This window comes from Pygoscelis adeliae, unplaced genomic scaffold, assembly GCF_000699105.1.
Source record: "Pygoscelis adeliae isolate BGI_AS28 unplaced genomic scaffold, ASM69910v1 Scaffold386, whole genome shotgun sequence".
NCBI lineage: Eukaryota > Metazoa > Chordata > Aves > Sphenisciformes > Spheniscidae > Pygoscelis > Pygoscelis adeliae.
The window spans coordinates 2,690,993-2,716,320 of NW_008824940.1; the positions used below are offsets into that span (position 1 = coordinate 2,690,993).

The window sequence follows — 25,328 nt, forward strand, 5'->3', positions numbered from 1 at the left end:
TCTGAGAGCAGGGAACACTGTCAAATAAACATTTGGTAACATTGCCAAATGACTGGGCATGTGAGAACTACCACGTCACAACTCAGATTTCAGGCGATGAAAGGGGTGTCTAACTGCTAGGTTACTGCATTCTGGACAAAGGGTTTGGATTTCTCTTCATGGACCCAGCTAGGATGTTTCACCTGCTCACTATCTTGTCTTCAGGACAGCATAATAACATTTTATGTAAAAGCTGGTGGAAAGTTGACACGTACTGACTTAGGTCAGGTAGATGCAGAGCAGCATGTAAGAGAAACATAAGATTCAGCACATTTTCACACTTCAGTGTGTACGCTCCTGTCGCCGTTTAACCTCAGTCAGTCGGCAACTGAGCACCACATAGCCGCTTGCTCACTCCCCCCCAACCCCCAGCGGGATGGGGGAGAGAATCAGAAGAGTAAAAGTCAGAAAAACTCGTGGGTTGACATAAAAACAGTTTAATAATTGAAATAAAATAATAATAACAGTAATAAAAATGTAATAATAATAATCATCATCATCATCATCATCATTAAAGCAAGTGATGCACAATGCAATTGCTCACCACCCGCTGACCAATGCCCAGCCAGTCCCTGAGCAGCGGCCCCCCCGGCCAGCTTTCCCACCGTTTATGTACTGAGCATGACGTCACATGGTATGGAATGTCCCTTGGGCCAGTTGGGGTCAGCTGTCCTGGCTGTGCCCCCTCCCAGCTTCTTGTGCCCCTCCAGCCTTCCCAGTCGGTAGAGCATGGGAAGCTGAAAAGTCCTTGACTAGTGTAAGCACTGCTCAGCAACAACTAAAACATCGCTGTGTTATCAACATTGTTCTCATCCTAAACCCAAAACCCAGCACTGTACCAGCTACTAGGAAGGAAATGAACTCTATCCCTGCCGAAACCAGGACAGGTCCCTTAAGTAATCATGTTTTTTTCTTTTCCCTATTCTGAGAGTATCCGCATCCTGAAAAACAGCTTTGCTAGATAAAAAATTCAGAGAATTAGTACAGAAATGATGTAGATGGAATACTGTACTAAAGAAGCTGAGTGCTGCGTACTCAGGGAAGTCTCTGGTTACTGGAAACAGGCTTAGCACCTCTTTTTTGGGACACAGAACAGAAGCCAGGCTGGGTTCCCAGAGGCAAACACCACTTGGGCCCAAGGAAGATCATTCCTGAGAATCCGTTCTCAAGTACATAAGTTGCTCCTCCATTTACTATATAATCTATACACTGTATAATCTCAAGATTAGATGGGAAGCCAAGCACAACACACAGCTAATCAACAGAGAAGAATAGCCACTATACCACAGTACCGGTACTATTCTGAAAGGATGCCAGCGGTGCAGCTCTCGCCCAAGGCATGGATGAATCTCATGTGTTTCAAGTTAAAGAATGCTTTGAACAGCAAGTGTCTCTAGGGGACTCGTGTCTCCTGAGTCCTATAACAGGCAATCCTCCCTCAGCTCCCCCTTGCTATTTGAAGACTATAAATTTGAATCATCCTTCAAGATGAAGACCCCAACAGACAAGAGTGAAGAGAAGGTTGTGGTTTCAGGATCTGAAAAAGTCAGTTGATAATCAGGAAAGTAAGTGCTCTCTTTCTTCTTTTTTCTTAAGCTTTTCCACTAAAAGTATGTGTCAATGTGGATCTCACAGTAAGTGGCTGTCCAAAGCAGCAAGACTTTAACCAAAGAACTCATAGTCTTTCACACATAGCAAATGGCTATGCATCTTCGCCTTCTAGTTTTGATTTTAAGAACTCTGTTCTCCCATGACCTCTCCACCTTCCCCACCAAGGTGGGGGGAATTTTTTTTTTTTTTTAATATCCAGATAGCAGAGAAACAAGGAATTAAACTAGAGAAAATTGTCAAAAAACAGATCTTAAGCTCAGCCAAATGCTGATGCAGTTGATGAAGAGCCAAGAGGCAATCTTGTGAGAGGCACAAGAGGGAGCTGGGGGAAGCTCACAGCCTCCCTGTGCTCTGAAGGCTGGCACAAGAACACAGGGTGAAGGCACAGCTGTGGAAAAAATTCATGGTTTATGTACAGTAGAAGTCTGGACTTGAGTCCGATTCGCACTGACATACACTAAATCAATACAGTCCTCTGCCTAACAAGGGCCCTGTGGATCATGCTGCAACAGAGCTAGGTCTCAACAACACGGATGGGTTTGGAACAATGTAAGTGACTGGACAAAGTCAGCTTTCAAACTTCTCCTAAGGGAATGGTAGACCAACATGATTTAAGTAAGTAAAAGCAAAGCCAACAGGACTCCAAATGATACGAACCTTTAAAATCAGATTAATAAAAGCAGAGAAGAATCTAATAGGTTATGTCACTTCAGTACTAAAATTGTCCTTACTCAGCAGAGCACAATACAGCAAGAGGATGTAGAAGCACTTAATTTCAACAGTTCTGTTTAGATAGGAAGGAAGAAAAGATAAAAGGAAATACTAATTTCAGACACAGCACTGTAGAGACCAACTGGAACTTGCTGAATTTGGGGGTTTTCCAAGTGAAAAAAAAAACACCAAAAAACTAATGGTCAAAATAATATATCCTATTACAAGCCTGGTAAATAGACTTAAGCCAAATTAAAGCTTCAAACTGAGATACCGATATTAAGCATCCCTCAACTGCAGATGATAAATCTCGTTTTTACATTTGACATCCAAGGCTGGGTTTATATGTCACAGATGGTTCTTCCAGAAGCCTCTTTTTTCCTCTGACCTGAAGACATTTTAAAAATACACCTGCTAATAAACCCCCAATAGAAGACAACTTGGAAACAGTAAGGGAGGAGAAAAAATGATATTCATGAGCTTTTCAGTCCTCATTTATTAATTAAAAAATAATTCACTCTGTCAGACCACAGAGTCTCTCCCTGCAAACTCACAGCTTCTCCCAAGCAAAGGAGAACAACCTGCCATAGGCAATGAGCATTTCTCAGGGAACTGAGTGAGCAGATAAACGTTACAGCATATCTTACAACTCCAACAGGCTGGATCTGAAGCAGGATGTTCAGCTTCTGGCCTGACATATTCTGAACTGAGGGGGCTTGGGCTAGGTATAATCCCATTTGAAAATATGTACCCTTGGCTACATCCTGTGATTTTTCAACTGTATTGTTTCAACTAGGTACAATGACGACACAACAATAAGCATCTTCTCTGCCCACGTCCCTCCTAGTCCTGTCCTTTGGAAGGAAGAACAAAGCCATTGCAAGTTTCTCTGACAGACCCCAAGGGCCCAGGGTGACACGCAATTCCCCTTCCCAGCATCGTCCTCGTAGCTCAGAAGTCGGAAGAATAAGCAGCAGCAAAGAACTAGATATTTATCACAACTGGTCTGTCATGGCACACACTTCATTGAAAAAGTCTCAAGACCATCCTAAACACTACAAAGGGGCTATCCTCTAAAAAGAACTGGATATTTTATGGGAGTAGTTAACATGCATCTCTATTCAGCACCTTATGTCTCACAGTCTGTCCCGAATTCAAAAAGCGGCCTATTTGATACAGTCTCAAGTCCCCCAAAAAATCATTGCCTCAAAGAGGGAGAACAATAGCAAGAGATAGCACTCCTACAGAATACAGCTGCTTCATTACCTAGGCCATTGCAAGCACTGTATTTCACCCACAGAATTCAGTAGCTTGATATGTATTTACAATTGCAGTGTAAAGCACTGATGTCAATGTATAGACCTCCTATATGACTTGGGATCCTGCAGAACTGTAGCAGGTAAATTCATTTGTTTGTATTTTGAGAGACTGGTTAAATATTATACTGTTCAAACCAGAACTGAGCAAACTCCATTTACTGTATCAGTGAACCCTCTTGACTATACAAGCATGCCTCTTCTATTTATTCTCCTGCCAGACTCTTAGGATGAGCTGTGATGTTTAAGACAGCAGTCCACAGACAAACATACCTTCAGGCTTAAATTTCACAGGGGACAGTGACTCTGGAATTCGCTTTTCCTCTTAGGCCAGGATGACACAATTTCCTCCTCTTACCTCTGCTGCTGCTTCCTTGTTGTTAGGCTAGAACTGTTCCACCCCATGGCAAGTTTTCCTCCATCTCAACCTAACCACTGGGCTGGATTCACCCTTCCAACTTTTCAGAAATTGATTTTTTATTTTTTTAGTAAAACAAACAACAAACCTGATTAGTTGTTTTTTGAGGCTTAAATATTTCCCCCTTGATGAAGTCTAAATTATACATCAATAAATATGGACATAAACAGTAATACTAAGTAAGCAAACAAGCAGCATTAAAGTAGTATTCCTTGAGCTTAAGCTTAAGCTTCCTCTCTTTAACTATCGCTCATAAAATGTTTCTGAAATGGAATAAAATGTACAAAATCTAGTGAAAAATTACATCATTGTTACCAAAAACAAGACAGAAGAAAAAAATCCAAACACCACATTCAGCAGAATTTGGTTTTACTATTAATTGCTACACTCAAGACTCATAAATAGATTGCACTAATAAATATTTTCACAGAACTTCATGAGACGCAAACTGTCAAAACACCACCTCATCAAACAAAAAAAAAGAAACAGAACTAATTAGGGTCCCATTAATCCAGATTCAGCTGCTCCTTAATACCTTCTACCATCATGCAAAAAGATTAGTTGCTTGCTAGGATTTTGGTATTCCTATTATGCAATAGGTTAACACAAATTGTAAATAGTCAGTGAGTGGAGCAATCAAATTAAGCGCCATGGTCAATGCATTCTGTGACTTACTGCCTTTGCTGTGCTGTCTGCTTATTTATACTCCATTTTTGCAATTTCAGTAATCTGCAATAGCGCTCTAAGTCATTGTGGATGTTTTTGCTTTGCTGAATTTTAGAATCCAACAGAGCTATTTAAAAATGTATACATATTTTCTACAACGTAGCCTTTTCACCGCAAGCCACTTAAACTAAAAGCAAGCTACTTCATAGAAAAAAAAAAAATCTCACCCCAGAGATACAATTATAAACACACACAGATACATGTGCCATCCCAGTTAGGTAAGAGGGATGGAAGTTCAACAGCAGAGTAATTCCCCTATGAGTCTAGGCACCCACAAACCTAACCACACAACTCTCCCCTCCTCTCTTCAAAGATGCATTCTTTCATTCCTGAAAGGTTAGTGATGTTTTCCAAGGGACCACTCAAGCTATGTAAGGATTTGTGCTTTCACTGTGCTCTCCCTTCGAGCAAAAAGTTCTCTTTGGCCCTGAAGAGTAATCTGTTTATCCCCCAAAATCTTAAGCCCACTTTTTAGGGAGATTTACATAGCATATTGTTGGGAGATGCACCTATAGAACATACTGCTCTGTCTCTTGCTCAGGCCAACTCATCCCATTGCAGAACTCAGACCATCTTGTGTGTACTAAGAGCAAATGGTAAGCACACCAGGTGCCTTGCTGCAAATCACTGCTCTATCACATCAGAAAAGCTACAGGAAAAAAGCAGACTCAAATCAAGATGTGGGAAGAGTCAGCAACCATCACTCCATGCTGAAGCCCGTTTGGGCAGAGAGGGAAGATGCTACTGCTCTCCATTTCCTCTCTCAGCAGGCTCTTTCACAGTGCAACTGCATTTTTTATCCAGTTGAGACTAAGGAATAACAGCATCGGTCATGGAAAGAAACAGGTGGAAGATGAAAAATTATATTATTTTATTCCCAACGTAATCTCTCTCTTGCTTGCAGCATACATGTCCAGCAGTAATCCCCAGGGAATCTAAATCACATATCCAAAAGCCCCCTTCCATACTGAGCTGAATCTATGCATCTTCTGTTTCTTGCTGTTTCCTTGGAGAATGGCACAGTATCTGTTTTGTTCAGCAACTAAAGACTCCAAGGAAGACTGGGACACTACCATCCCAGCCAAAAGTGAACGTAGCTGAAGTCCAAGGTGGAATGATACTTTTATGCTGAACACTGCAATTAGGACATTCACCAGTTTTCTGAGACTGCAAACTTCCTTGGATTCAATGCTTTTTCAAGCTTGTTTGTGGTAGGTTTTTAGGAGAAAGCAAAAATTAAATTTTGGAGAAATGACAAATACTAGATAAATCATAGTACTGTGCCAGACTCTGATCATACTCCTCATGTCTGACTATCAGGCATTAACTATATTATCAAAAAATTATTCCTCTGCCTATATCAAAAACCAAACCAGACTGAAGTATGTTTCATTTTCACTGAAAGGTTTTTCAATTTAAATGAAGGACAACTTCAACTGATTGAAAAGCATCTCCTGTGATGCCATTTGAGCCTAAAAGACAATTATGTATCATTACATTATATCAGACCTTCCTATACATGCTCTTTCCCAAGCAAGAACAGAGATGCCAAAAATTCTACTGAGGCCCCAGAGATTCCAGGAAAGATAAAATATCCTAAATAATAAAGTTTAGGTAGAATTCATAGAACATGCAAAGATACTGTACAAATAAGTAGCCCACCCTTCTCACCAGTTCTGGCAAAAGGGATGTTGAATGATGTTTGCACACAACCATGGTGAAAATGGCAACAGAAGAAGAGGGATTTTCTGACCAAAAAGGCATGTCCGAGGGAAATAACAAAAAGGTGAAAGAAGAACCAACCAGAGCCCAAAAGTGTTGATGGAGAAGTGTCTCTGTGTCAGCCAGAGCTCAGTGTGTCACTGTAGAAGGTACAGTTCTCTAACCATTGTTCATAAGGTTCCCACATTCGTTTATAAGTGGTAAAGGTATGAAACCTCGGTACCCTGGGATGTGATTTAGTGAGCAGTTTCAGTCGTCAGAAGTATGAGCTGATGTGGAAAGAGGCGGCTGTCTCCCAGCCTGGCTTACCACACAAGGGTTAGTGCTGCAGGTGGGAAAGGCCATGGGACCACCCCTTCTGATGGCATCTGCACTCAGGTCAGCTTAACCTGCTCAAGCCTGCAGGTTGGGAAAGGTAATTCCAAACCATGTGGTTCAGGAGCCCTGCTCTACATTACCAGTTTGCACATTTTTCAGTATTTCGAGTTCTCACTTCCTCAGGGCAATTGAGTTCTTGCAGTCCCTCCCATTAACAGCCTGGTTTCACAAGGGGAACAAGATAAGAGGATGCAGCCAGTCAATTAGTGTGCTGCAGCTAATGGACAATAACTCACTAAAAGCTGTTTAAGCTGCTTTTTGTAACTCTGTGCTGAAAACATGTGGTAAACCAGGTTGTAACCATACAGTTCTCTCAGACAGCCGCTGTTCTGTTGCTCCAGATGCTTGCCTTCCTGTGTCTGTATGTGTTTCAGTTCTGAGACAAAATGCTATCTGCTAACTATCTAAAAGGATAAACACATCAGGGAAGGAGAAGGACTGTGTGAGACTTAAAAACTCAACACTTTATGTTATACTAAATTGTTTTTCTAAGGTATGGCTATGTTCTCTTCCTTCTTATTCTTTTCTACCAGAATCCATAACGTTTAGTTGTAACTTTATATAAAAGAAATCAAAAGGTGGGGAATATATACGTAAGTTATTTGGTAAACTAGTTACATATGCCTCCCTAGAACAGCACTGAGACTTGTCTAAAAGATTTAATTATTGCTTTTTGTTTACTAAGCATGGAAATGACGAAAACAGAACTGAAGTTCTTAGACACTGTTCATTTTCCATACAAACTATACCACCCACACAGATTATTTCTGCTACATAAAGAAAGAAAAAAGAGGAAAAAAGCAAGGGCACTCACAACCAGAGATATTTTTCTATGACCCACCTACAAGTTACAGCCTGCAGTTGGATCTTATTCAACTCTGATTAATTCCAAAGTACCCTGAAGGCTGAAAGCTGATCATGCCATTTAATTTGACTTTTGGTAGCAGAAAACTCGAGGTAGGATTATCAGAGCAAAAAAAAATTCAGAGGATTCTGTGAAACAAAGCATTCTGTCTATGTACCGCCTACTCAAAGTTTATCTTAAATACATCTATCTGCATCCTCGCTTTTCATATGTACAGGACACTCTTTTACCCTAAACCAGAGAAATGTGTTCAGCTTGCTTTTAAGAGGCTTAATAGCACAAAGTGCAAAGAAGAAAAAACTATGAAACCTACTTTTTGTTCTGCTGTCCACTTCTATTTTTGTTGGCTCCTGAGTTGCTGTGGCTGGAGGTAATTTCTTCCCAACACTCTGAAAAAAAAAATTATTCTCCTTTAAAATTTGCAGGTTCAGTTCAAAGTTGGATAACATAAAAAATTGTAATGGAAATACAAAATATAGGAGTAGAAAAAGGACAGTAAAGAAAGAGAGGCAAATTAAACTATACTTAGGTTTGTCTGTGGGGTTTTTGTTACTTTTTTTTTAAATGATAAAGAATTCATAAAAATGTGATCCTCAAATTTTCCCTTTAAAAATGTTTACTAACATTTTTTAACATTAACTCCTTCACATGGTTTCAGGGAAGACTCACAGAATTTTCATTGGTGGACTGAATATGTGATGAAATTACTTAAGGAAAGGTGTTATTCAGTACCAAAAATAAAATTGAAAGAATAGTGGGGGAAAAAACCCCTTGACTTCTGTCCATACAAGGACTATTCATTTCAGTCATTCTAGATTGAGTGTGATTTTTAAATTGACAACATCTCTTTAAATGGTTCCCGTAGTTGTTTATTTTGAGCAAAAATAACTAATTTACAGAGGAGTACCACAATAAGCAATAATCAGCCTCAGATAGGTAAGCTGAAAGAACAATAAACAAACATTATCTGCCTCCAACAAAATAAAATAAAATCGGTGATATTCATCTTTATGTATCTGTACCAATCACTATACGCATGCTATCCCCTCTCTCACTCAGCTCTTCTCCCTGTCAAGAAAGCTGCCTACCTTTAAAACCCCAGCCATGTGTAGTTGAGGACATAAATGTAATTATTACTTGTTTACATAGATATGAGTACTTAAAAGCCCTAGCTGTTGTTCAACGTCCTTTTCTGGTAACGTATGCATAAACACCACAAAACCTCCTCCATACTCCAGTGACCTTCTGAGTAAAAGCTAAGAGACAAGAGAGCTAGGATTTAGTCTTGAAGGCACTGAGGACCTCTTAGTCAATATGAGAAGCAACAGGAGGACAGCATTTTAAGTAGTTGAAAAATGTCAAGGTCTATAAAGAATATGAAGAGCTCTGTATTAGTCATTTTGTACACTGTGTCAGAATTTATCTATGAAAAGGAGTAAAATACACACACAGGGATTTTAGACTGGCAAAAACAGCACCTCTGGAAGAGAGGCAGTTTTGAGAGTTGTACACAAGACAGTCATCAAATTTCTGTTGACAAGTAAGACAAACTATGAATTGCAATACCCAAAAGTGGCCTGTTGCAATTTGACTTGCAGGTGGCAGCAGAAACAACTGACCTTCTGATGACGTTGCAACTCTACTTACAATCCCGAGTTTGTGAACCGCTGAGGGAAGAGAGATCAACAACAAAACTCTACAGAATCTCCCAACTTCTTTGCTGAGGTGGGAATGAGAGATGAGAAGCATTATCTGAAGCAGCTATTAGGGAGGTAACAGAAAAACAGGAGATGACAGACTCTGCAAATCAGGAGAGGGCAAAACTAAGAGAAGAGCATGACCTGGCTGTTTTAAGCATGAAATATATATGCTATATATGCTCTGATATATAGCACCTTTAAGCTTAAAGCCAAGAAGGAGCTGAAGATGCTGATGATGATGATGATGATGATGAAGAGCTGACTCTTGAGATCTAGCTGGAAAGGACTGAAAATTGTGCTGGAAGAGATATAATGAAGAATCTGAAGCTACCGGGCATTCACACAGATAAAAGCACAGAATGCCTTCAAGATGAAAGCAAGACTGGGAAGACAGCTTTTTGTTCAGAGGCAAACAGTGCAGTTCAAGATAGCTGCACATCTCAGCACATGCTCATTCATGATCAAACCTGTATTCACAGTTCTGCCTCATAAAATGGTTTGGAAAATGATGAGAGCATATACTCTAAACTGCACTGATATTTAATTCAGAAAGGAGTACTTACTAAAGGAATATCCAAAAACTTTCATTTAGGGGAGTTTTTCTTTTCTTAAAGATGAAATTGTTATTCAAGAACAATAAATTAAAGGAAAGCATTTGGTAATTGCTTTATCATGCATGAATCATTGATCTTATGCCATGAAACCAAAACCCAGATAAACCCACAACAAGCTTAAATTTAACAAGCTAAAAATCGCAGCAAAAGAATCATGGGCAAAGAGGAAGAAACTAGTGTATCCCAGCAGGAAGGGCATGCTGCAATGTAATTTCTTAATTTATAGAAGCAGATGCAAGTGCAATACTTGAAAACATTCATTCATCTGCTCGTTCAGAAAGAATGCCTGTGCAGGTGATAAATCAGCATGGGGAACCAACAGACTCCTTGGGAACAGAAAAGAGAATTCCATCCAAACAAGGCTGTTCTTTTGTTGGGAGCTAGAGACAGGTTGGAAAGCAGTCTTTGCATGAGTTGCAATTTGTTCAGGAGAGAAGGTAAAAAGCCCAGGGAGCAAGGTGGCTGAAGACATGACTCTTTTTGCACACATAGAAATAGCCCGAGCAAAGAAATGAGAAACTGGACTCCTGACAGGTCTACTGATAGATGAAGAGCAGCGCAAAACTCGGTGTAGCACATGGAATATGCTGAAAGATCAGTGACCTACAAGATCCAAAGATCATTTGTTGCGGAATGAGCAAAGTTGTCCCAGAATTCCATGATAAGAAGAAGGAATGTTTATATCTACTAGGAGGATAAAGAAAGTTGTAATTCAAATAATTTAAACAGGGGTTGTGCAGAAGCCACTCTAGTGAGGAGGGACACCTGAATTTGTTGTGGGATAGCGAGAGGAGAAGACAAGTGGAACTGGTATCCTTTAATTGTAAGGGGACTGCACCCAAGGATTTATAGGGGTGACATAAGCATCACTGACAGGAAAAAAGAAAAAAAATGGATAAGCCATGCAAATCTGGTTTCAGGTGGACCTGCGCTGCCAAGATGTTTTACTCTTCCTGTAAAATGGTACTAAAGGAGATTTTTTTAAATTGTGATTTATTTATGTTTACAATTGGTCTATACTGATCCATGCATTTGCATGGAAAACAGTTGTTACCACTTTCTGAAAACATCTCCATGAAATTTAATATAGTACTCATTTGTTCATTAGGAAACATGCAAGATAAACTCTCCTCACTCTAAGATACACTGAATTCTCTATGAACTGTTAAGTCTGATGGTTCTGCTTTAACAGGATAAAACCTCAAGTATAGTTAAGATCTGTGTGCTGGGAGTCCCAGATCAAGTAATATTATCACAGTTACCGATTTTTCTGACAAGAAGAGAGAAATGGGAGACAGACACATCTCCTCCAATATGAGCCAGAAACTTTCCTTCTGACTCTCCAACTGTTCTACATCACTCATACTCCCATATAGGTCAAATATCTACCAAATTTACTAGTGGCTAGGAGAACCGAGCAAGCCCAACTTAAATTCTTGCTGATCCAACACGCATCTCCCTGACAGAGACTTTTCTTCCCAGGAACTAGTTACTATAGGGTATTTTGGTTTCTTCTCCAGTTGAAGGCCCAGCATAATTTATCAAAACCTCCTTCACCTCTAAAAAAGGCAACATGGGAGCAAAGGACACTCTAATGGGGTTGAACTGAAGATTTCAGTATAATTCTTTGTCCTCCTCTGTTCTTCCTTTACATAAGAAGAAAGTCAATTCAGAAAAAAATGTCCTCCAAGCCCTTCTGGACACATTGATCTATGCTGCAAAATACTGATACACAACTCCAGCTTTCACATTACTTAGTCTTTTACTTGATTCATTCCTACCTATCAGGCTCAATATTCCCAAGAGGCAAGCAGATCTTACCCCTTTGGGACACAGGCACAAAACAAGATTTAGAACTTGAAGGACTTTTTGGGAATTTAGACACTCCAAATCCAAAAGCAGGATCCTCAACCCTGCCGGTATCCCCTGACATCTCTCAGCATGAACTCCCTCTCTCCAGTTACCTAACTCTATCATTTTGTCAATAACGTTTGCAATAAAAAGCCACATGCAGCATGAACCAGAACGCCCATAATGACGCCCTTCCAGCAGTGTCCTAATTGCCAGGCTGCAAAGACAACTGAAGTTCTGCATTTTCTCTCTGGCCCTGTATATCTTGAACTCTTGGCTGCACAATGGTTTCAGCACCAGCAAAAAGGGTAGCATATTCCCCTCTGCCTTTGTATCTCTAGCCTGGTGGTTCAGAGACACTCCTGAAGAGTACTGTTTCAGTTTCCCTCTATCCTCCTCCAGTATGCTGATTACCAGAAATCTCATTTCTAGATGGTGGCAGTCAGCCTTGTTCCACTTACATTACTCTGCAGATATCGCTCTGACTTGCTTAGCCCTGTCACACAAGAAACACGTGGTGGAAACAGAGTTCCTATTTCCTAACTCCAAGCCTAGGTTGACTCCCAACACACAACAGAACATATCAACAAAACAGGCAGAATCTTGATCCCACTATTTCTGCAAGGCGAGTATAATTAGATTATTTAGCTGTCAGACACAGATCCCCCTAATCGCCTGACAAGTGAATCCTAAAGATGAAAGGGGATGAAATGCCCTCTTGCTGCAGAACCAGCTGATAAAAGCATGAATAACGACCATGATTTGATGTACAGATATTCAGAGGGATGAGACAGATTTAGCAGCAACCTGCCAGTCTTAGCGCTTGGTTTTATGAAGCCAACGGAAGGACAGTCTAGCATTAAATAACAGGTTCTGTTAGCAGAAGAGGCCTTGATGGCAGTTCGGTACACAGCAAATCCCTATAACTGCAGACCAATTTCCTCTGATACTGAATTAACAACGATTACAAAAGTGGTTGAGGTGGAACACAAAGTCACATGAATGAGGTCACGGTACAATCTAAACAGTCTCATTTCCTTTCATTTATGTATTTTGGCTCAACTGCAATCCCTGCAACAGCAGAGAACAACACAAGAGAAGCAGAGCACGCAATGGGCAGTATACAAGTGAGTTTTTCTCACTTGAGGGCACTCCGGCCCTTCCCTACAACTATTCAACCCTGACCGGAGGAAGGAAAGTAGACCTGCGGTCAAGTTTCCTCCTTCAGGATATTTAAAAATTGTTATTTGGGGTTTTCTGTTGTTGTTGAGAACTGACTTGTCTATTTACTTTTGTTATTCAGGTCTTGTGTCTCTAGAACATTTGATCTGAAAATTCAAATTGAATTGTCACTTCTGCACCAGCTAGGTCCATACAGAAGATTTTGTTATACCTCTTTGCACTAAAGGAACATACTTATCCTTTGACTCTCCTTTAACAAATATAGGCTTCTCCAAGCAACAGCTTATTTACTCAGGAATAAGAGAAAAAAGATTTACTCAGCATCAGTATTTATTCTGGAAAGTGTATTGAGGTCTTTACCCTAGATAAAATATTTTGGAACTGCTACTTGAAATGTAACTCCATGAAGATACTCTTAAGGAATACATCAGACATTAAAGAATTCATAAAAATGGGCTGTATGAGTTGGAAACACTAACGTTTTTAAGCTTAACACTGTTTGTCAGTTTGAATAGTGAAAATATAACAATATGCACTGACGTTTTATACAGGGGAGGAAAAGACAGTTATGTATCTTGAGAACTTTTAAAATTTCAGAAAACCTCGGTGATTAGGTTAGGAAAAAAATGTGCTGTGTTTCTTTGACCACAATACTTCCTTTTAACATTCAACTACTATTTTTGAATGCTGTTCATATGCATGAGAATTTTTTTTATCTACAGGTTTTCGTGCAAATCCAAGGCCACTATTAGTGACAATATAAAAGCTGTATTCTTTAATGTATTTCTCACAGTCCATTTTGTAACTGAGAACATTTGTTCACAAAGAAGCAGAAATAGTCACTAGATTCTTCCAGCTCTGGATGAACAGAAGCATAAACAAGATTCTCACTGACTATGTATAATGCTGGTGTTGTGAGGGGGGAGCCGAATTAATTTCTTTTTTTCTAATATGCTTCAAGCACTTAAGGAACATCATCAAGTCCTTTATCCATCCTACCTGGACTACCTTAAATTAAAAAAAAAAAAATTGAAAGAGCCCAAATATAAAACCCCCAAAGGCTTTCAGATGTCAAAATGCCCTTACTCTGTCAGAGGCGAAGTAAGAGAAATGTCCAGGATTTCAGTTTTTCCCATGATACCAACATTCAATTCCACATAAAGTACTTTCTGTGACAGCATGATCAAGTATTGCTGTCCTGGGGTTTCCCGAAAGAACAGAGTTAAGAGTTTTCCTACAGGGTCACCAATGGCACTTCAAAGAGGGTAATGGGAATTTTAAGAAACCTTTCTAGAGAAAACAAAAATTCTTTAGGGAAAGTGTGATTAAGCACCTACCTGCACATTTGATTGCCTCAGTCATCTAAAATAGCTTCTTCCTCTGTACCTACTTTCTACCCAGCTGTGCTTTGGTAGAAATACCATCCATATGCTCCTGAACTATAATTATGAACATTTTTTAATACCAACTAGATAGGTACATCTGCCCAATGCACACCCAGATAATATAGAGAGCCTCAGTTGCCCAAGCTGCACACATTTCTACTGACATCATCTATGAGGACATTCCAGCCACAACGCAGGGTAGTTTCCTTAAAACTAGGTTAGGTGAATGAACGGGACAGGAAACAAGTGCTCATCAAGTCCTCAATTACAACCAGACTGTCGCAAGCACAGGCAAACAAAATCCTTTTTATTCTTCTCCTCCTAGTTTACTCTGAGTATGAGCAGAGAGACAGGATGTCTCATAATTGGTGTCTCACAGGTGTCCCATAATTCACTTGCTGTGAGCAAGAGAGAAGGAACAGCCCGGTCGCTGTCCAAGCCCACCCACCAAAGGTGGCCATGTCCCCGGGGAACCACCCTTGGCCACGGATTCCTGCCGCCACTCCTCCCCTCTGCCGTGACATTAGCATGTCTGCAGGGGGAGAGGAGGGAATTGGTCCACGTTAAAAAGTACTGCAGAGGGGAAGGAAGAACAAAAGAGAGTTTTAATGTTATCTGCTTCACTAAACAGCTGCACAAACATTTGGGTAGAACTGTGGCAGGAAAATTTGTGGTCATAGGGATAAGGTGCAACTTTCAGTTGCAGCGCTCATTTATACCAGCTTAAGCTCATCGAGAAAGCATGGTGAGCATCTCACAGTATGCTTTAATAATTCCTGGGCCCAGCATATCACATTTTGACCATGCTCAGTGCAACCCAAGGAAAGGTTGCAGTAGTACTGGCCTTTACATCATTCAAAAGACTACATACGAATGACACTCAAGTACTCAGCTCGACATACCAGAGGATACTTCCATAAAGAATGGGCACCCTGACCACAGGATCCGATGTGGCACACCCACAGAACTTTTTTAGTGGGATGTTTGGCAAATACTTCACAGAATGCAGACAACAAAGCAATTAAAGTATTTTCAAATTTCCTATCATAGTTTCTTTGCACATAGTCAAGCTGTATTACCTTCTACTGGACAATCTGAAAAGAATGCATTTTCACACATAGTCCATATTCCAGCAGACTTAAGTGCAGTTTTTCCAGCTGATGCCTGTACTAAATGACTTTTGGACTTGGATGAACACAGGCCTTCCAAATTACAGCATATCTTTGTAAAGAAATAAACCCTTTTTTTCTTTTGAAAAAGATTTTACCTGTGAAAGGTTTTAAACTTCTACAGCAAGGTTGCAAAACCCTGTATTTAGGTGCTGCGAAAGGCATATGAACCGCTGGCACCTTAATTCTCTCTGTCTAGACAAAATCAACAAATCTCTAAATTAAAGATGTCCCTCCAAATAAAATCCTGGTCTTACAAAGCAAGAGAGCAATGCCTTCATCCCATTGGATCTCCTTGAAAATTAACATCATTTCAGCCATCAGCATGACTCTTTCCACAATTAACGAGTTTGGACAAAGCAGACAAGTTGTCTGAAGTGAACAGTGAAGAGGTGGAGGCCCTGTAACTCTTCATGAGCATCAGTCCTCCAGGAACTGGCTACTACGCCAGCACTGCTTTAGAGGAAAGCAACATTCAAGTAGTCAACAGGTATATCCTGCTTGAACGTTAAAGGCTTTTGGAATTAGGATGCATATGTGGAAAAAGTAAAGGTACAAGGGGAAAAATGTTTTCTAGGGTTCACACAGAAACTGATACATTTTTACCAAATACAGAAGTTACTTCTTGAATGCAAAAGAAAAAAAAGGGGGGGGACAAAAATAGCATGTCAGTCTAAATCCTACTACAATACTCTCATTCTCATTCCAGAGAGTGGTAAACAGGTTGTGGTTACATTACACCACACTCAGTTCACTTGGTGCCCTAGAAATAGAGTACTCAATTTCAGAGCATCTTACAACTGCTGTATGTGTCATACACTGTCATGGCACTGGAATCCAAGCAGACAAGCAAGTAGGAAAGTAAACAAAGCAAAGGAAACAGCACAGAGGTCCCCAAACAAGAGAAATTTTAGAACAAAACATGATTTTGCTGAGGCTTTGTTTTCTGATTCATCACAGATGCTTATCCTTCAGATGTACTTCTTTTTTATAGTTGAAAATAAAGGCAAAATTGCCTCTTCTCATCAGTTAAACTGCTTAAACTACATCAAGCCTAAGAACAAATGCTTTAAATACTTAAGGAATAGTCACATTCGCTTTGATTAAAAACTGTTTTATTTTTCAAAATAACTTTAACTTCTGAAATATTTAACGAAAGAAGTTACTGGTGCTTTACTTAATTAGGTCAAAAAGCACTTGGAAATCACATACAGAGAAGACCTATAAAATCACTTACTGTGACAGAAAAGGAGTGATTTATGTGGTTCTGAATGTTAAAGGCAAAATAAAGACAAAATGGCAAGCCTATACTACTTTTGGCATACCACTCTGAAGGATTACATACAGCAGAAAGGGGAGGGAGAAAGGAAGACCAGGATGATTTAATCAATGTATGTCCACATTCCTTGATGGCTCAGAGTTTGTTACTCCTTCACATTTTATTTGATAACAACAATTAAACGTCTATTTTTTCCTGGGAAAAGTTCTTTAAAAGAGAAATGGAGAATGAGTAAGAAACAAAGATCAGAGTAGTAACTTCTTTGGTAGATTTTCTGGGTGTGTCTATTTTTTTAGGAGAAAGCACTAGGTGCTGCAATTAAACTTATCTTGTATTATTGTTGTTATCTTGTATTAATCAAATTTGATCTATTTAATATGTTATTGACAGTTACTTATTGTTTTAATGATCATTAAGCATGATTTCTTACTTAGCCATTCAAAAGCTAGGAAATCTTAAAATTTAGGGTTTCATACAGACCCTTGCTTCTGCTGTGTTATAACTACATGTGAGTCTATCACATTTTACATGTGATCTGGTTATACTTCTCAGTACAATGGCATTCAGCTGGTTTTGTCACGGAGATATAAAATGACAGTATGTTGACATTCTGAAGTAGTTATTCAAGACGGAGTTCGTTTCACTTAAACATCATCTATGAGCCAGATGTGTACATACGGGCCAGTCACTGCAGGCTTCCCTTCTGTCACTGGAGGTAAACAGCCCTTTTAGCATGTAATTCATCTGGACTTCTCCTTTAGGATAAGAAAGCTCATGTCCTAATAATGCCTTTTAGTCTACAGACTGTGAAGAAACGTTGAGTACTAGCATAGCCAAATCACAGCAATTTTCATTAAAACACACAAATAAAAAAGTTGCCGGTCCTGGCTCCTGAAGAAGATTGGAATTGTTACCTAAGTGCACACTAAAAACTAAAAGTGAGATGCAGATTAAAAAGAGTTTACTGTTCACCCTTTTTTAAAAAGATTAACTTGGATAAGTAACCGATTAAAAGACAGGAAACAAAAGGCAGGATTTCATCATGGTGACCAGTGGAGTCCCTCAGAGAACTAGATCAAGGCTTTTGTTTTCCACATGCTCACAGATGATCCAGAAAAGAGGAAAGACAGAAATTCAGTTCAGAGAGAAGTAAAATTACACATTTGGAGGAAAAATGCTATCTTTAGACAGAAATTATGGGCTTTGAAACACATAGCTGTTAATACTTTGGAAAGGAATAAAGAGCAATGGAAAGCACTCTCAAAATCCTGTATAAATCCACCCAACACCTAGATCATTGTGTGCCATTCTCACCTCCTTTCCCCCTCACACATAACCCACCTCAGTCCCTAAAGGAACTGGAAAAGACAGAAAGTCACCAAGAATGATCAAACCTATGGAACAGATTCCTCATCCTGGACAAAAAGATACACACAGGTAACTTAACACAAGTCTATAAAAATCAGGAGGGGCATTGAGAATGTAGTTAGGGAGGACTCACTCATTATCTCTTCCAGTAATAAAAATTAAGGGCTATCAGATTAAATTAGCAGGTACCACATTCAGAACAAACAAAGGGAGGTAACTCCTTCCCACAGCGTGTGATCCAGCTGAGTGGAACTCTTTCACAGGAGTTACAGATGCTAACATGTTACACGCAATGAAAATGTGACTACCTGATTTGATGAGGGAAAAAAATCCATTAGGGTTATTAAACACAAGGTTTGAAATGACTAGAGGCCGTAAAGACTCACTGTGGGAATTTCTCTGTATGTTTACCCTGTTCCCACACTCTTCCCTAGGCTTCCAGTATTGACCTCTGTTTGGAGGCACGATACCAGCCCAGGCGCAATTCTGCTCTGAACTACAGATGTCTCAGGATCTTCCAATTCCCTGGAAATCTCATTCTTTAACATATGGAAATGGAATATTGAATGCAGTACCACTTTGGAAAATAAATCTCAATAAAGCAAGGTGACATAGTGATACACAAGTGATAACACAAGGGAAATGTCAAAGGATTATTCCAACTCCTCTCTCCCCCCAAACATTATCAAACAATCTTTAATCTTTTCAGTTAAAAAGAGAACAAAACCATAGGGAGAACAAAGATATACGGAGAAAATAACTAGAAAAGTCTTCAAAATTATAAAGCAGTAACTCTTACAGGTTAATTTAAATCCTCTGGTTTGTAAGCCACTACAGAGATTTTCAATGGAGAAAATGCTTTACGGCATATATGTCTGCTTTCCTGGGTGATCTTTTGTAGTTCCCACAGAAGCAGAGAAACCCACTATGAGTCTAAAAGATTATAAAAAGCAGACACTGGATTGACAGTCAGCAACCACAATGAAAAAGACAAATCCACAGTACAGAACTATACGTTTGCATTTCCTGTTTAGCCATCTCAAACTTTTTCTGACCTGTAAGATGGACTACGTCTACCACAACACTATCAGGGAAGCGCTCAGAACAACTTACCAACCTCCTGAATAAATTCAACTCTGTCAAGCAGTCTGAAAAGGCTTTAACTGTCTCTTGACTTTCTCTGAGAAAGTGCTATAGATTTAAGATGTCTTCAGATGCACAATATTTCAGTATTTCAGTGTATGAATACACACTGCTACCTCAGTGATGATATTGATGTTTATACTGAGCTGTAACTGTTGATATCCTCCACATTCATGTAATTTATATTTTGCATTAAAAGGAGAGTCTCAAACCTTCATAGTGGGGAAGACATCTAATTAGAGAGACTGTTTCACAGATTCCTAACTTCCCATTTGCAACCACAAAACATCTCTTCAGTGATTTCAGAACTGCTTAAATGGAAAATTACTTTAGTTCTTGTTTCCAGCTGTTGAATTCCATTAAGAAATGTCATGAGCCAGCACCAAATGTCCCATCCAGCTATCCATGCATTAAAACTACCAGGTGTTGAGCAGACCACCAGCGGTCTACAGACCACAGATGAAGAATATCTTCATTAGTGTTACACGAGTCACCAGAGAAATATGTGCTATCTCAAGTAACAGTCAAAGAAATAAGTAGGTAAAATAGGCAATGCAAAATTTTTGTTTTAACTTCTTGGATGGAAAAAGGGGTAGGAACAAAACCAAGAATGAATATGAACAGTGAAACGCCATTTTCATTAAAACTCTGTGTAGCTTGGAAAGCAGAAGAGTGCACATTTTGCTTTTTACATCACTATTCTCCACAGTTAAACCTGTTCTACCAGCAGGTGAGTTCAGACTCTAAAGCTTTGTAACCTGCTATTTTGACAAGTTCTTAAAATTTCAAAATATGTGCAGAGAGGGGAAGTAGAGAGGCTTTTTTCTACCAATATGCTTGATGTGCTGGGCAGGAGAGAAACCTATGTGTCTTAATTTGCACGCTTTATAACCTTTATATTTCTGTAAAATTTGGAATCCTGACATTTGATGCTGTGAGGCTGTCAGTTTCAAATCATTAATGAACTAAAAATCTGCCTTCCTAAATGGTGAGAAAGTGAATGTAAGAGTTTAGCTTAGGTAGATGCTGCTGAAACAAATGGAGCAAGACATATTAGACTCACTGATGAGTAAAAACACTTTAGCAAATGGAATTTAAAAAAAAAAACAACAGAATGAAACCCACACAGCACGCTCCCAACTGCCTCATCTCAAAGCACTGAAAGTGTGCACATCAAAATGAGCTGTATGAACAAGCTCATTTTCTTTCTTTCTCCAGCTGCAGATTTGCAATGCTAGAAGGTGCTTTTGTAAAGAAAGTATTTTTTTGGAGCAGATAAGTCTTCTTTCTTCCCTGCTTTATTTATTTTTCATTTTCCCCTTTTACTGACTGTGGCTCACACAAATGTAAAAGATTGTGTCCCCTTGCACCCCTCGCCAGGAATTTTACCATTTGCAGGTTGCAGTTCACAATTAATTTCTATCTCCTCTAGGAAGAGTCCTTTAGTCAATCTGCACTGAGTGAATGAAATTCCTTCCTACTCTCCCAGGAGAACCGTGCCTGTCTAGATTGCAGTTGGTAACTAGCACGATCCAGATTGTACCATCCAGCTTAGAAACTGCTGTTATGAAGCCTCCCTCTTTTACAAAAATTAATGAACTTTAGAACTGCTACACGGATCTCCACTTCCTTTTGCGGTAGTAAGGAGCAGTGCAGCTACTTTCATCGCAAAAAAAAAAAAAATCTAGGAAAACAATAAGCAGGCAATGGCCTTCTTTAATATCTTCATTTTAACATGGCAACAATACTTCTTTGCTCTTTTGTGAAATTTATGATGCTGGCAACAAACTGACAAGTTCAATTATATTTTTCAAATTCAATGACTCAAAAAAAGACTAAACCCATACTGTCATGCAGACAGTCCTAGACTTAGTGCTGACAGCAAATATTTCTTCCATTTTGGCATTATAGTTCTTCTCTTCTCCTCAGATTATCTTTAATTTTCATCTTTTAGTGTTTTTTTTTCTGCCACCTTGCATCACTGAAATCAGGACAGAAGTTACCGAGGCAAATCAGGGAGATATTTTTATTTTAAACTCTTTCAGGGAAAACTGCAGAGCAACAAGTGACAAACCAAAATGCATTAGCATCTGCATCCAGTTCTCTTTCAACTGACAGGAATTTGATCTCTTTTCCTTTGAATGAAGCTCTGAAACTCAAAACACAAATGGCAAATGACTAATATCATGTGTTTCAGCTTTTCTTTTCAGCAAGTGCTTTAGGTACAGAGACTGCTGCAGAAGAAACTGTCAGCTGTACATATGGAGGTCTACTGCTCTTTGGGTGGCCAGTGCATGGCAAATAGCCCAGCGCCCAGCAGAAAGCAGGCACCAGCAGCCCGTACTTGGCTACCAGTCACTGTTGCCTCAGGACTTCCTCCCCAGGAGCTGAGTCCTCTCTCCCCCTCCTTGGTTTTTATTGGGAAGTTTTTACGAAGCACTTAGTCAACTAACTGTAATAATATAAGCTCATGTCTGTAGTATTTAAGAACTATTTTAGAAACTATCAAGATCAATATCAAGATCAATATCAAGATCAATATCAAGAAACGATCAAGAACTATTTTAGAAACACAAAATGCCACTGACCTCCTATAGAAACACATGCAACAAGGAGTTAAAAAGGCATTTTAGAAATAGGCCTACAGACTTTTTATCCCACCGAGTGCCTGGCTGGTCTATGGTCCTTTTGCACTCCTTTCACCCTTCCTCTTTTCTTTTTTTAAGGCAGAAAGACAGACAGACACATGGCACATTTTAAGAGAAAAAGCAACTCGGGAAACTTGTAGCTTCATCTCTGCACACAACTTACTGACTTTAGCTGTGAAAAGCCAAAGTTGAGAGAAAGTTACGTTTTTCTACTAAGAGTCCCCAAAGTATCTGCAAATCATTAAACAGTTTACTTGGTGTCTCTCCAGTCAGCTTTCTATAAAATTTTACAAGCATCAGTTGACTCCAGTTTTCCTTGCTTTTTCTTGAAGGAAAGGATAATTTCCATTTAGATTTTATTATCCCAATATAATTTTCTCCAAAAATAATTCTTATCAGTTTTCCTCATTTGTACAAAAGACTCCAAATGCCACCTCACACAGAAGAGGAATTAGTAAAGCTCCTCCTCTTTTTTCTGCCAAAAAGAAGAAGTGCAGTTTTATTAGTGCATTTGGGAAGGAAAAAAAGGGGGGTGAATTTTTGTTTGCTAAGCAAACATTTGAGGGAGCAACACATCCTAAAGACTGTGCAACTAGTCTTGCTCAACTGTAAAGTTACATTATTCTTTAGAGTAAGAAAAATGAAACCATCATATAGAAATAAAAAACATCTGTGCAAGTTTAATGGCCAAACAGTCGGAAAGGAAAATAACTTAAGCTAAACAGAGCCAGGACAGAATACGTTTTCACACAAAAGTAACCCCCTATTCTAATACGGTCTTCTATAACAGAAATGGACTTCAGGATCCCCAGCACTCTTTTTCCTTCTTTTCTTTTACCTTACCTTTTTACCTTTACCAGCATCTACAAAGTGTGCAGAAGAACCAAAGAACCCTGCAGTCGAATCCTGTGCTCTGCAGAATATATATTACGATACAGTTTTAAACAGCCACAGAAGAAAAAACCCAACTAATTGTAAAAGAAATACCTCCTCTCCCATTGTGAAGCCAAGCTGCCTTTCAGCAGCTCGAAGTGTCCAAGAAGAGCCCTGGAGTCCTGCCCCTTCCTTGCATGAGCTCAGCTCAGCGAGAGCAGGAGCCCAGCCCTGACACTGACTCACGCTCCAGGCCATCCCGGGGAAACAAAGGTTCCACTTGTTTATTTCACAGGAAATCTGGAGCTTTTCCTACCTCTGCTCACTCGCGGCGAGAAGTTTCCTCTCCTTTCCCAAGCCAGCCTAGTCTCTCCTGGCTTCTTGAGACCGACAGCTAGGAAAGGTAATGTGAGCAAGGATGTACAGGCTTTTTGTGAACAGCCCAGACAGAAAGTCTTGCAAATAACTCTACAGGAAAATGAGCTTAGGACAAATTCTGAGTGTATTGGTCTCTCTGTTAAAAAAAAAAAAAAGCTGAAATTTCATGTCATTTATGCTTTTGCTTCGGCTTTTGTTTTTTAAAGAAAGATGATCAAGAAACTGAAACATCATTAAGATGATGCTCTGCTCCATGAAAATCTTATAAATTCTTAATATTGCCTCCTCACAAACATTCAACTTTAAAATGACTGAGAAAGGGCAGGGGAGGGAAACACACCATGGGCTTCTCAGATAATTTGGAAGAAATGAAAGATTTATATTTAAGCAAGCCACAAGATACTATACACTCTCAGTCCCATTTGACCTTATATACTGTTCAGTAAGCCTTTACACACAAACACATCTACTACGGACATACTTAGGCACCCTCAACACATTCCCTATACACACACAACCCATTCTCTACAGAGGCATTCTCGTGGGAGTGCCAACACAATTATGAGACAAGAAAAAAGCCTCTGAACTCATACATCAAAAAGATAAAAGCAAAAAAATTCGTTCTCTCTAGTTTTAAGAATCAGTGTAAGGAAGGACATGATAAACTTAGACAGTATGTAGATTTTACAGGGGAGGACAATAAATTGTTCAACACGGTTCCTACAAAAAAGAAAAAAAAAGTTATTTTACAGAGCCAGGACATTACAATATATTTTCTGCTACAACAGTGAAACACGAGAACATAGGGAGGATACACAATTTTCCTTATTGGATGCCTTTTTAAAAACCAGTCATCCCCTGGGGATTATTTATATATGTTTGGTCCTAATCCAGTTGGGAGGCTTGGATTAGATGATCTCTGAGGTCCCCTTTGGCCTTATACTGAAAGCAAATCACAACTGATCTGAGTAGGACTATCCCTGCACGTCCAAATCTCCAGAAAAAATATTGGGATATTTTAAAGAATGGAAATGAGCAAGAGATGATGGCTCACAGAAAAGGCAACATCTCTTGCAGGAACACTCCCTGTGCCTGCATCATGCTGCAGAACAGGTTCAGGAGTGATTCAGAGCAAAGTCTGAAGGCCTACTGAGCCTGCACTCTCCTTCCTGAAGATCTTTGTTTTCCAATCACAAATTATTTTAAAGCTGTATTACAATATGTCATTAATTTCTGTTCCAGAAAACACACAATTACTGGTTTTAAGAGAGAAGAATAATCTGTAACACATTTATAATTTATACAATTTATGAGTATATAAAAGTGTAAGTACTACAATCAGGTATGACTTTTTAAAAGTTCTTGATTAGAGAAAATTTAAAAAAGGAAACCCATTCAGAAAAATTCCACAAATTAATGAAGCTAAATAGACAGCAAAAGATGAGTGCATAAACTTTACTCTTGGTAATTTACAGGTTATATTCAGTTTGGTTTACATTCATCAGTCTTTTTAATATCTCAGCAAGCATGAAAGTTATCTATGTAATTTCCAAAGTCAGACAGGTTATGTTACTTTTTTGCATAACTGTATTTGGTCATTTAATTTTCAAAGTTCATGTGTGCTAAGAATATCAAAAGTCATTTCAATATAATTTTTATAATCTTTTCCAAGTTTAAAAAACTTAACAACTCAGACTTAGCAATTAAAAATCAAAGTTATATTATCTGACAAAATACAAGTGGGACAAGAAAAAAAAATTCCTTTTACTTAGAAACACTAAGACACAGTTTATGCAACTGTTTATTCCTTGATTACACTAATTTAAATCTTTTTATATCGATTTATATCAACTAGATTTTACTTAGGTAGATTTTACTGCTATTATTAGACATGCTATATTGTATTAATTCTTGAACCAGTACTCTTGAAGCTCATCAGCAAACAAAGCCAG

At 39.1% G+C, this 25,328-nt stretch overlaps 1 protein-coding gene across 1 annotated transcript in view; it reads right to left on the reverse strand.

Annotated features, from left to right (window-relative positions):
- Window positions 1-25,328, reverse strand: part of SH3KBP1 (SH3-domain kinase binding protein 1) — a 220,850-nt gene that overhangs the window by 60,165 nt on the left and 135,357 nt on the right. The window contains exon 6 of the mRNA XM_009325486.1: window positions 8,100-8,175. Coding sequence (XP_009323761.1) covers window positions 8,100-8,175 — 76 coding nt within the window. The remainder of the gene's footprint in view (window positions 1-8,099; window positions 8,176-25,328) is intronic.